The sequence below is a fragment of the Chrysoperla carnea genome, chromosome 2, assembly GCF_905475395.1.
Source record: "Chrysoperla carnea chromosome 2, inChrCarn1.1, whole genome shotgun sequence".
NCBI lineage: Eukaryota > Metazoa > Arthropoda > Insecta > Neuroptera > Chrysopidae > Chrysoperla > Chrysoperla carnea.
Window position 1 is genome coordinate 38,843,862 of NC_058338.1, and position 13,570 is coordinate 38,857,431.

The window sequence follows — 13,570 nt, forward strand, 5'->3', positions numbered from 1 at the left end:
CCATAGAACTTCCAAAAGTTTGTCCGTATATTTATGAAAAAAATATTAATCCCCTATTTATAATCCCATCAAAGTGGATTGTACACAAGAAAATAATGATAAAGAGAGATAATGATCTAATCCAATTGCTATTTGTTTACAAGATATAAAATTAATTATGTAATATTAATAGTGCATTTTAGTTTTGATACTATTCCACAATACTCTTATTTCAAAGTATTTCAAAGACAGATAGTAATTAAGCCTTTTAATACAGAACTAAATTTTGTACGAAAAAAATGGGGCTAAATATATTGTGATTTTTTCAACGGGATTTATGTTTCTTATAATAATCAAAGTACAAAAATCAGAAAATATTTTGAATAAAATAAATTTATATTCTCGTCGGAGTCGGGTTGTGCTTGTTTTTTTTATTTGCCAGCTTAATGAGTTTTTAACAAAAGAAATGTATCGAATAAGATTTTTCATTTTTTGTTACATTTTTCCAATTTTTTTAAACTTAATGATTAACGCTGATGATGGTGTTTACAATTTCGAGCAACAACGACAAATCGAAAGGGCATTTTATCGTAATTTGCTGGATTTCTATACTTTAAAATCGGATGCAATTAAAAGTGAACAATGTAAAAGTGATTGTGAAATATATCGAAAGTCATTTTACAATAAAGAAATGTGGGCCATAGGAAGTAAGTCTTTAGTATTGTTTGCAATATTTCTATTGTAGAATTTTGATCTTACACGTTTATCCTTTCATAGACACTTAAAAACTATACTCCTTAAAAGTAGTCAAATTATTGGCACAGCTTGATACATTTTCCGTACGTTATTTTGGTAGCTTCTTAAATCAAATCTTTTCGCCAAGAATACTCAATGTCACCCACGCCTCCCATTTATGATCCTTAAAGAATGCAATATGTTTGGTTGATAATTTAAATGGCGTTTGAGAATCTGTCATGATTATTAATTAAGTGAGACATTGATAATACAATGAATAAGCCGGAAAAAGTGTCGATAGTGGAAAAGTTGGGAAACAGTACCGATTTTAATGAAAATTTTTGTAACGTGTTTATAGTACCTCAATTAACATTCATCTAACTTAACTTATTCATAATGAGACATAGGACCCCAGCGGGGGCACGAATTGTGTCATTTTTAGCCAAACATTTTTTGGCACAAAAGCGAACACACACGATATTTCTTTTGTCACAAAAAAATTAAATATTGACATTGAAAATATTAAATATTACATTTATGTTCAGAAAAAAAAATTAATTTTTAGAACCAGTAAAAATGGCACGGTTTTCGGAAGACGTGACAGAATCCATGCAATCTGACATTGTATTCGTAATCAGCAAAATTATATAATTTTACCAACTATACATATCCATCCATACGAGAGTAAATGTGATCACTAAAATGTCAAAATTATTTAAAAATAATGAATAAAAATATTACAAATAGAGTTTTGTTGTAATAAATAATCTTATCAATAAAATTAATTAATCTTAGTGAATAGCATCCTTTCATCTTTCTGTAATTGTAGAGAATTAGATCAAGGAATTGCATGGCACTTGCATATTGCATTTTGAAGAGTATTCTAGCGTATCAATGCAATTCCGTTTTCTAAAAAACTTATTTTTATGCGATATATAATAATAATAATATTTTAGTTGTTATAAGATACAATATCTTGTACAAAGGACTTGCTTGTCATTTGTATAGTAAACTTATATAGTATAAATACACTGAATTCGTAACTTAAAATAAAAACAAAAGTTCAATTCAATATTTAAAGATTACAGAGTTCATCAAAAACAGCAAAAATGAAGGATATATAAAAAAAACAAACAAAAAATTAATTCATTTATATAAAAAAATATATCAGATAATCATTAATATAAAAAATCCGGGGCAAATGAAGTAGCATTTTGAAGAAGCTCGTCTGCACTAGTTCGGTTTCATTGAGATAACTCCACACTGGCGTACAGTATAAAAGAGAATTCGACACAATATTATCAAAAAGGTGAGATCTTGCTGGCCATGATACACACTTTGAGCTAGCCAAAGTTGACATAACTGCACTTGTCATAATTCTAGCCTTCCGTACGAAATTTGTGCAAGTTTTGAGGAACTGGAAAATGTCCAAGATAATCAAATTCGCCAACAACATCAATTTTATCCGTACCACATTAAAATATTTCATTTTTGTTAATTTTTCCACCTTTTCGAAAAATGACAATTTTTGACTTAGCAGTTAAAGGTCAGTTTATTCGTTTGTGCATACTTATTCAAGATCTGTAGCTTTCTGTTTAAGTCATAACAACTGTGTCCAAAGATTACTAAGTCGTCTGCATACAGCAACAGTAACAAATTATTATATAAACAAGTCGTATATTTTGAGACCCTGAACACCGTGGCAACAAAAAAATGCCTCGATATCGTTAATGAATATTGCAAATAACCTCGGGGTTAGAGATTTTTCTGCTATAGTACCTTAGTCTAAAGTAAATTAACAGGAATGTGGAAAAAGTAAAATATTATGGAAAGTAAAAATATATAAATTATACTGTATTTTCAACAGACAATGTCAGAGTAAAATCATATACAGAGTGTTCTATAATTCTGAATAAACTGAGAAAAAAGAAATAGCTTTCTATCAAATTTCGATCTGAGGCCTGTTATAGGATGTTTCGGAGATATTGCTATAGGAAAAATTGAAGCATTAGGAATTGAGACTTTAGAACAAAAAAAAGTCTCTCATTTCTCACTCATCAGAACTTTATACAATGTGTGCAAAGACCATTTTAGAATTTGGATAAAATCAAAAATGTAATTTTTGATCTTTGGATAAGCTCAAATATTTAATTTAAGTTAGGAAAAACAAACCCGGTACACCAGAGCTTATTGTCAAATTTATGCGGATGAATAAAGTTTCTATTATTACCATTTCATTAATTTTACAGTGTTCGATTCATCATCAAAAATGCAATCGGGTTTTTTATCTGGTAATTTAGCTGAGCTAGGAGATTTTAATCAATGTATTAACATACAAGTGATTAAGGAAAATGGTACAGCAATTCGAGGAAAACACGTCTTAATAAGTATATCCGGCTATGTGTTGTTTACACCATACCCCTTCCAACTTCAAGCAGGATATCCTATGATACAATTGCCTTATTTAAATTATGTGAGTATTCCTACAAAATTGCAATTAGATATAAATTAACATTTTGGTTTTTTACATGCAGATCAACAAAACTCTTTATAACATAAAATTCTTAAAATCGGAACATATAACACGACAACCACAACCCAGTCACCAATGGGCAATTTGTGTACCAGATTCGTGTAATCTTCATGAGATTGTTACACATTTAAAATTATACATGGAACGTGATAATTTTACAAGAATAACTGACGCATCAGAACAGACATTAGACAGCCAATTTCATTTAAGAGATTATGATTGGATAATAATGTAAGTTAGCATATGCCATATATCTAATATAAATTATTTAATTCTAATTAAATACTATCGACCAAAAAAAATTTCTAAGTAGATATGTTTGGCAATTTTTTTAGATCAATCTTTATCGAAATTGGTGTAATAATTGTACTACAAACGATCTATGACACCTATCTGTATTATACCAAAACAAGTAAGTAATATTCATTTCGAAAATTATGTGACTAGTTAATTTTAATTAAAAAATATTCTTCAACTTACAGCTGCTTAAAAACTAATGTTTCTTAATATGATTTTCAGAAACTAAACATTGGACATTAACAGCATTCTCAGTTTTAACAAATGGCCAACATCTTGTAGCTATATCAAAGAGGCCCGAATTACTGCCATGCTTGGATGGAATTCGTGTCATTTCTATGCTTTTGATAATTTTGGGACACGAACACGATTCATTTCTAAAAACTTTAAATTACAATGCAATAGAAGCATTTAATGTATGTATAGCCAATATATATTTTTATTGCATAATATAGGTTTATAGGCCAGCATCTCGGAAAAATTATTATTAAGTCCGTAGCAATTTTCATGATCAAATTATATTGAATTTATTCATTTATAATATGGAAAGAAATATTGCAGAAGTACCTTTGTAGAGTTAAAATAAGACAAGCATGCTTCAAACTTAATAAAATCGCTTACTTTTTAATGTTTCTACTTGATATTGCACTGCTGTTGGGACAGATCATGAAAAAAGGAATAGCAAAAAGTATAATGAACAAATTTAAAAAGATCTAAAATTTCATTTTATCGATTACACAGGTATGCAAAAAAAAATTTTTTGTCAGCTGCATGAGATATTTTTACTAAACTATATGTTTTAGAATGGGCTGATTTCAGAAATGATGGCCTTTTTTTTCAATAACGTAAGGTTTTTTTGCCTAATTTCTTTCAGGCTTATCTTGCAGCCTTGAGCTTCGTATGCTGCTAGTTGAACAATGGTTTTGTAGTCAGAACCCTTAGTATTTCCTAAAAACTTTCACACTACATCCTTGAACGATACACAAGCTTATTTTTCCTTCTCATTCATACTTTCCACAAAGAGGGTGTCGGTTAAAAGCCTTCTGATGTCGGGGCCGGTGAAAGCTCCCTCTTTCAACTTTGCTTCTGACACCCTCTTGCAGGGGTTTTGCAAATTGTTTCATCAACCCCAAATTGATATGGAGAGGTGATATCTAAACTGGCGGCACCAAAGTAGTATAGAAAACATTTTTCTCTCCAGATTTTAAAGTTTGTCGGGGTGGCCAATCACTTGTAGTCCAATGCTGTTCTCTGGCTCTACTATCCCATAAGCATAAGAAGCAAGGGTATTTAGTATAGCCTGTCTGCTGACCCAAAAGCCTCGTCAGCTGCCTGCTGACCCAAAAGTCCCCACAAACCATTTATTAATGGTCCTGATATTTGATTCTTTCCAGGATAATGGCCAAATTATTACAGTTAGTTGTCTTCCATATGCACAGAATATCCCATTGGAAGCGAAGCTAATTTATTTTCATCGTGCAATAATAATACTTTAAGACTAGTTTAATATAATATTACTATAAAATACTGTATAATACTACTTAAAGACTAGTTTATGTTGTTACTAATATCTATAAAAACCTATGTGATAGAATGTTTTGAATATTTGTCCTGTTTTTGGGAGGTCAAAATCTATAAGAAAATGTAAAAAAATCCTATGCAGTTTTGTAGTCGCAGACCTGTGTTATTTAAAGTATAAAAAAAATTTACAAAGAACAAAAGTATTTAGCATTCATTGAAAAACTCGATATCAATTATTTAATTTATTATTTTTCAAATACAAAAGTTATTTTTATTTTTTTTTTTTTTTTTTCTCTTAGGAGTATAGAACATTTATGTTTGATCTTATTTCTCTCAATTATGTCTTCCTTGATCAATTTTTTATGTTGAGTGGATTTTTAACAATGTATGGATTTTTAAGAACAAGAGAAAAAGAACCAACGTTTAATATTGTCAAATTTTATGCTCGAAGATATTTAAGGTATACTCTCCTATATTTGTAATGTGACTTCTCTCATTGCTCTTCAATGCGATATCTTTCATTTATTAAATAATATTATAATTTTACATTTTATTTTTAGACTAACACCAGCACTGATAGCAACTATTTTATGTGACATTTCAATAATACGTTTAATGGGTAGTGGACCAGGGTTTCAGTTAAGGATAGATAGATTAGTGGATACATGTGAAAAAAATTGGTGGCTTTCATTGCTGTATGTATCAAATTATGTAGATGTTCGTAACATCGTAAGTATTTTATTTGAATTTTTCTGTTTTATTTTAGACACATTGTGTTACCAAGACAAACTTTTATATTTTAGACTTTTTTATTTTTAACAAAAAAAAAATATTTTTATTTTGCTCACCAGTTTTAAACAAAAAAGTACTCTTGTAATTTTTTCTCTAGATTATTAGTTTTCGAGATAATAAATTCTTGGAAAACTAAAAATGCTATATTCGTTTTTCAGAAAAATGTGTTATTTTTTTTTATCTCTGAAGGAATTTGCATCTTTCAGCGAAGCTCCTGAGCTACGAATTTTTCAAATTAAAATTGCAAATATCAGGAGCTGGACGCCTGAACATATTTACATTATTATTAACGTAATCGTAATCGGTGAACTTTTCCTTACTTTAAATAAATGAGTGTAAGTTTAGACATTTCAATTTTTTTTTATTACTTCGGTCGGGACTATTTGGTAGAACCCCGTGTCTAATCATCCTATACCTTCACCCGTGACTGATTAAAATTTTTAGAAAACTTATAATTTTTGTACTAACAAATTTTTTTAGTGTTTGCCACAATCCTGGTATCTTAGTGCTGATACACAGTTATATTGGCTATCACCGTTATTGTTGTTACCTGTAGTGTGGTGGAAAAAATGTTCTTATTATCTTTTTGGAATAATAACGATAGTTGGGACAGCTGTTGTATGGTTCATCGTTTACGATAAACAACTGATACCAAATGCGTAAGTTTATTCATTCTTAAAGATTGTAAGTATAAAAAACTAGAGAGAGAACTACCATAGGCTTATTAAAACAGCCCATTTTGTGTTTAAGCCTACCAAATATTGATTAATTAATCCAACAACCTGTAGCTTGTAAACGCCTGTGTAATATATACATACAAACGGGCGGAAATAATAAACCAATAAAATTTAGAATATACAATAAATCAAATAAAATAAAATTAGATTGAATCTCTTGACAATGAACACAAGTTCGAAAAATTTTGAGATCAAATAAATAAACTTGTAGTCATACACTAATAATAAAATTAGTTTTTTTATTATTTTAATCATTTATTATAAAAATTAATTAATTTAATTCGACGAGCTCATTAAGGAGAAAAAATATGAGGAATTCCTCAGGCTAACGCAAGGGGCTTTTTCTTATGTGAGCATATTAGAATCCACCACCCAGTACTACCAGGCATAACCAAATAAGAAGCTTCTTCAGCTAAAGGATATTACTCTAAAATAATTTTTTTATATTATGTTCTTTGGAATTAAAGCCAATAGTCTATTTTAAGATCAATATCATTTTGTTTGCTTGCAGTAAACCGTCAGATTATTTGAGTGCATATCACACTGCAACACATACCCGCATCTGTCCTTGGGTTATAGGACATGCACTGGCTTACTTTATTTATCAAAATAGAAATAAGAAATTTAACATTCCAATGGTATGATTAAGTTCAATCTTAAGTAAATAATACTTTAAGTATTTTACACATTTGATTGTGTTTTAGTGGTTGGCAACATTGTTATGGGTTCTAGCACTTTCACTTGGCGCTTATTCAATGTTTGGAATGTATCCAATTACAGAATTAGACTATGAATATGACCGAGCCTATGTGTCATATTTTATGGCAATGTCGACTGTATTCTATTGCTTGGCAATTTCTTGGATTATTTTTTCATGCATATTTGGATATGGAGGTAAGCTTTTTCTAACAATGAATACAAAACCTACAGAGCTCCGAATGGTATGTAATAGTTATTATATTTGATATCCAGCATATATAAGAATTTTGGATTTTTTTGTTGAGTAAGTCGAAATAAATATCGTATTAATGAAATTTAGAAATACAAGATAACTTGGAAGTCTAAATGCGATAATATAATATTTTGTTGGACTTGATGAACCGATGAATGAATTTGGCCGTAGTTGGAGTTATTTTTTAAAGAAAGCTTTTGAAAAAAAGTTCTCAAGTTTCTTGAGAGTCGTTGATTCTTCCTTGAAGCTTTTGAACCCTTTTTAGTCATTAAGGCCCCCATGGAGCCATTTTTTTTACTTTGTTTAATTTTAAAGGGTGGTAACTCCTTTGGTTTGTGATTTCCTTTACTTGATATTTTACTTTAATCGAGGCACCTTAAAATGATGATGCCAAAATATATTAATGTGTTATTTTTTAAAGGTATTGTGAATTGGTTTTTGACGTTACCAATGTGGCAGCCATTATCCAAATTAACTTATTCTATGTTTTTAACTCACAATGTTCTACGACTTCTATTTCATGCATCGCTTAAAACACCACCATGGTTTTCATATATGAATTTGGTTTGTATCTATTACTCCATGAGTTAAACGGGTTGTTTCAGAATTTTTCGGCACAATTTTAGGTATGCGTTTACTAGCACAAACTAAATAAAAATATTTATGTAATTTTGCCCATGGTTCGTATCGTATGACAAAATTTAAATAATTTTGTCATACGGTTATTGTTAAATTAATAATTTTAAATCCTCTTCTCGATGATTAAGCAATTTGAGACATACCTTTCTGCCGTGCCTTTCTGAACAACCTATAGAAGAAAAGTTTTTCTAAAGATTTTATCCATTTTATAGTTTTACAATTTTTGCGGTTTGACTGTAATTACATTGGTTGCATCATTAGTCTGGATTTTCTCGTTTGAAATGCCTTTTATGGTTATTGATGCACACGTGTTAAGAAAAAGTAAGTATTAAAAAATCTTTTTACCCGACTGTCAAGGAGAGGTTATGTTTTTCGCGTGTATCTTATTTGTATGTATGTATGTATGTATGGATATTTGTTTGTAATTTTTTTTATAATAATAATAATAATAATTAAAGTTACAATTACAATTATTTTGCATTTTTGGGTACACATAACAAAACGTGTTGTCTTAGTTCTTTTAAGTTATATTTTCATTAACCTAAGAACTTATTTTGTTTTTAGGTAGGAGTTAATTTGATTTAACTATATTTAATTGCTTTTATAGCACCAAACCAAGTAATATTACCAAAAAATAATGATGTAAATAGCAACTGAAATGGAACTAGTTTATAATTTAAAATTCAGCTAAATTAAAATATGAAAAATAAACAACTCAACTTGGCGATAATCGAACCAGGAATATATTTTCCAGATGGCGCCAACACCCCAAGGCACAGGATGTTCTATGTGTGTGTGACATTTTTAAATAACATTAAATTATTATTATAGCAACTAAACCTTTGTAAATATTTTTAAATAAATCTTTTTTTTTTCTTGAAAACTATTGTGATAGTTTTTATACATATACATAGATGTTCACTTAATTGTTTGTTTATGATAGTTTAATGCTTACATTTAGACATATCGATCTTAATCCTAAGAGAAGTATGCCGTTTTATATTATATTTTATATTGTTTTGTCTATGGGTACAAGTAGATCTAGTAGGAATTCATAAATTTTAATTAATTCCAAGTGATACTTAGTGGATGTTATTGCTTTGAATAACAGTATAAATATACAGGGTGTCCTAGAAGTAACGGACGCCCTTGTTGCATCAGGTAGAAAATAAAATTTGAAGACGAAAAGTCCTTTTTCATTTTTTGATCCAATGCACGGATAATTAGCTATTCTTTAAAATAGACAGCCAATCAGAAGCAGGTTATAGTGGTGGGCCAACGAGGAAGGGGAGAGAAAATAGTAAGAAACAGCGAGAGTGAGTGCATATAAATATGTGTGGAAGGGTGTGGATACGTAGGTGCATCGGATGTAAGTGTATAGAATCAAAAAAGGGATGCGGTCTTTTCGTTTTAGAATTTTAATTTCTACCTGTTAATCATTTTTATTTATCAGTTATAAGTTATCATCGCTATATTGTCACATTAGTAGCATTCGATAAAGTAGCTGTTTTTTGTTTTGAATAAATCTTATACGACTGACGGTACTAATGAGTACCGCATTTTCGACCATCTATTTTTCCAGAAAGGTTTTCCGATTTAAAGCCAATTTTTATTTACTCTTGTATAAATAAAGATACTTTTTGTTAACAAAAAATCATTATCATAGTGGAAAATATAAAAAAAATTGGTAACGTCAGACGATTGATTATAAATTAAAATTTCATTTTATTTTTTATGTTATATGATTTTTATTGTATTCTAATAAAAGAAATATAAAACAAACATAAATAACAATTCTTATAAAAATAAAAGGATCACAATCCAATTTCACAGAAATTAAGAATTATTATTATAAATTTAAAATATAAAGATTCTGATGATCCTTTCTATCCTATTCTGTCCTGTTCTATCCTGAAAATTTTGAATTTACATGACAGTAAACTGGTTTTCATTTTTTCTTATCATTATGGTTTAATTATATAGCGGAGACCGCGTCTTCTATATTTTTGTTATCAACGATTTCTTTTTTTCGATTAGTTGTCACTTCACTTTGAATTTTTTTCATATTTCTCTCAAAAATATCGTCAAATAATGTTGTTTCAATAAAATCACCATCGCAATTGATTTCAATATCAATATTCTCATTGAAAACTAGGTACTGTTTCAGAATATTCGATACTTTTCTCCTCTATTAAAACTTTCTTTCGAACTATCGACAAGTTTCCAACAATGAAATAATAACTATAAAAAGTTAATATTACTAAATGACTGGGGGTACTCTCCTGGCCAGTAATGTTTTTACTTTTAACTATGTGAAACTATTTGTTTTGTGGCATATAAAATAATTTTATGTTTAGGAAAAATACCAAAATGAATAAAATTAATAAACTTACCAGTAAATATTCATACCATGTTTTTTTACTGGTAGGGTTGTCTTCAGATTTGATCGAGAGACTTCCGAAATCGTGTAGTCTCTCCCGACTTAACCTTACATAAACTCTCCCAACAACATTAATTCTGTTCAGTAAGAAAAGGCATTTTTTGATGATAAATTCGACTATTCTGGGGATCTTTCATTTTAAATTACTTGAAACATATGTATTTAAAATTTTAATTATAGATAAACTGAGCTAAAAAAACAATTAGAAATCGAACTGTATTATAATTCGATGGTATAGTTAAATCAATTTCACAATCTTCAGATTTCCTTCAACTTTGAGGTAACAACTCTTTTTACAGGTGTTTTATTTCAAGCTAACCCTATCTATGCAACGAAGGAATATAACGTGATTCCATGTCATAAGATACAACAATAGTTCAGTGATGATCACATTGTGTAAATAGAGATGGTATTCAATTAAGAAGTATTCAATTAAGAGTCATAAAAATCCATAAAATTTCAGGGCAATGTCATCAATTTTTATGTTCTTAAAAAAATAAATATTATATTGTATTTGTACTTAAAATTGCAATTGCATTTGTAAATATTGTAGTGAATTTTAACAAGTAAATATATATTTTATAAAATAAAATATTATTAGCGACTTGTATGTCCCCTGCTTCACGGCTCATTATATGTTAAACATCAAAAGGTTGAATTTTATTATAGATTTTGTATCAAATAGAACGCAGAACGTAGATTTTGTATCAAAGAAATGCATTTAATATTTCCAACCGCGTATTTATAGTAATATAATGGTATAATTATATAGTAATATAATTATACCGTGTATATGAAGTATACCCAGGTATACTAAGTTTAGTCCCAAGTTTGTAACGACAAAAACGAAAAGAGATATCAAGTTGAAATTTTTATAGCGTGTTTATTACGTAAAAAGTGAGGTCGAGTTCGTAAATGAGCAACATGGGTTAATTGGGTCTTGAGTCCGTAGGACCCATATTGTAAACCGTTTGAGATAGAACAAAAACTTAAATGTAAAAAATGTTCTTTATAAGAAAATAAACAACGTTTGTTTGAAGCATTATTTCGTAAATATCATTGTTTACTCGCGAGAGCGCAAATTATGCGTAAATTGTATAGTATGTATTTATTATATGAGAATATCAGTTATATATGTGTGGTATGTATGTATGTGTAATGTGACAGAGTAATCAACACTGTCTCTACATGGTATTTCAACAATTAACTCAGTCAATTGTTTATTTTCACTTGTTACTATTTCATTTCAGAAAATTCGACGAAGGAAAAATTGGGGAAAAAGGAGGTAGGTAAGCATTTGAAAATATATTGAATTATAACAACCTTGTACATTGAAAAACTAGTAAAATTTTAGTGAAACTATTTTTTAGTATATTTAATTAAAATGTGTTTAATTGGTATTGTGATATAGATATTCTGATGGAAAAGTAATTGAACTAAAATAACTGTTTTTTAACTAACTATTTTTATCTGCTTGAAAATTCATTTTGTACACTTCGAAAATAAAAAAATTTTATGAAATTTTTACTTGTAAAGGTGTATTTTAAATTTAAGACCGTTTTAAAATATGTAACTGTATCGAATCGGAACTAACTTATTAGGTTTAAGATTGATAATTAATAAAAAATATGACATTCAATGACTAATATTACTCAATCCGGAAAAATATTATACCTTAAGAAAAATTTAAAAAAAATTTGGGCATAAAGGACTCTCATCGTCAAGAAACTTTCACAAATACAGAATTTTAAAAAAAAATTATGTGATTTTCTCAACGAGCTTTGCAATTTATGTTATAATAAAGGTATAAAAATTCCAAAAAATGATTTAAAAAAAGTTATACGATCGTTGATATTTCAGCGAAGTGGTGTTTTATAAACTTACCGAGATATTAGCCAAATTTCCTGGTTAATGTATGGTATTTAGAACAATAAAAATGTGCCAGATAAAAATATTCAGTTTTTGTTACATTTCTCTAATTATTCTAAATATATTCTTAATAATTAACGCCGAAAATGAAATTGACATTTTCAAGCAACAACAAATGGAAGAGGCATATTATAAGTATTTCCTGGATTTTTATACTTTACATTCGAATGTAATAAAAAGTGAACAATGTAAAATTGATTGTGAAATTTATCGAAAGGCATTTAACAATAAAGAAATGTGGGCCATAGGAAGTAAGTTTTTAATGTTCTTTGTAACGTAACATTTCCATTCGTTATTTTGATCCTTTATGCATCAATAATTGTAATTAAAAGAAAATGCAATCATTTAGCATTGATTAATATAAAACCAGTACATAATTTCTTATTTTGGCTTTAGAATAAGAGAATTTTAACTTGAATTTATAAACGATTTAAAAAGAAATACCGATCAGTGTTGTACAATTTATTCATTTTTTTAATATTTTTGAAAACATACTTTCGGATGATCGATGAACATCGATGTAGCGAAAAAAATCAATCTTTACCATTCGATTAAGTCGATTTATACCGGTGTTTCAAATTAGGCGTATGTGTAACGACGCATCAATGCATTTTAATAATTTCCTTCGAAAATTCACTAAAAAGCTTAACATTAGTAAGTAATTACCCATACCCTTTTATCCATTGGCAAAATAATGTGGATTTTTTTCTTTGAAAAACGAGACAAATGGTCATTTTTTAAGTTAAAAATTAATATCTACAAGTTCATGTGTCTGTACGCTATTGGTCGAGAAGAAGAAGGGTTCTGGTATTTGAAAGTTCAAGTTCATTAATTATAAAAATCGACACATAAGCGAGGAATGCGTAAAATACAAAATTGATGCGAATGATTTTAGAATCTTGGAATGATTCTTTAAAATCGCGTTAATTCCAACCATAGCCTATATCATTAATCGCAAAAGAACGTAGCTTAGGAAATTCAGAACGTCAGAGATTGTTATTTGATTGATTGAAAAT

General features: G+C 28.7%; 2 protein-coding genes across 2 annotated transcripts in view; both read left to right on the plus strand.

The window, feature by feature from the left end:
- The first annotated feature begins 502 nt into the window (after nucleotides 1-502).
- On the plus strand, nucleotides 503-3,482 carry LOC123292678. The gene is made up of 3 exons (XM_044873391.1): nucleotides 503-686; nucleotides 2,964-3,187; nucleotides 3,249-3,482. Exons 1-3 carry the CDS (start codon nucleotides 503-505, stop codon nucleotides 3,480-3,482), a joined length of 642 nt encoding a protein of 213 aa, XP_044729326.1.
- A 1,966-nt stretch (nucleotides 3,483-5,448) lies between these two features.
- LOC123292679 (nose resistant to fluoxetine protein 6-like) overlaps nucleotides 5,449-13,570 on the plus strand; it is a 160,505-nt gene continuing 152,383 nt past the window's right edge. The window contains exons 1-5 of the mRNA XM_044873392.1: nucleotides 5,449-5,525; nucleotides 5,626-5,794; nucleotides 6,338-6,516; nucleotides 7,106-7,232; nucleotides 7,299-7,488. Of these exons, the coding sequence (XP_044729327.1) occupies nucleotides 5,449-5,525; nucleotides 5,626-5,794; nucleotides 6,338-6,516; nucleotides 7,106-7,232; nucleotides 7,299-7,488 (742 nt within the window). The remainder of the gene's footprint in view (nucleotides 5,526-5,625; nucleotides 5,795-6,337; nucleotides 6,517-7,105; nucleotides 7,233-7,298; nucleotides 7,489-13,570) is intronic.

Bases quoted from the DNA above. Each gene is read 5' to 3' on its own strand.
- LOC123292678 (XM_044873391.1), top strand. From the start codon at position 503: ATGATTAACGCTGATGATGGTGTTTACAATTTCGAGCAACAACGACAA. The intron at 687-2,963 runs GTAAGTCTTTAG...TTAATTTTACAG, and splicing joins AGAAATGTGGGCCATAGGAA to TGTTCGATTCATCATCAAAA. The intron at 3,188-3,248 runs GTGAGTATTCCT...TTTTACATGCAG, and splicing joins AATTGCCTTATTTAAATTAT to ATCAACAAAACTCTTTATAA.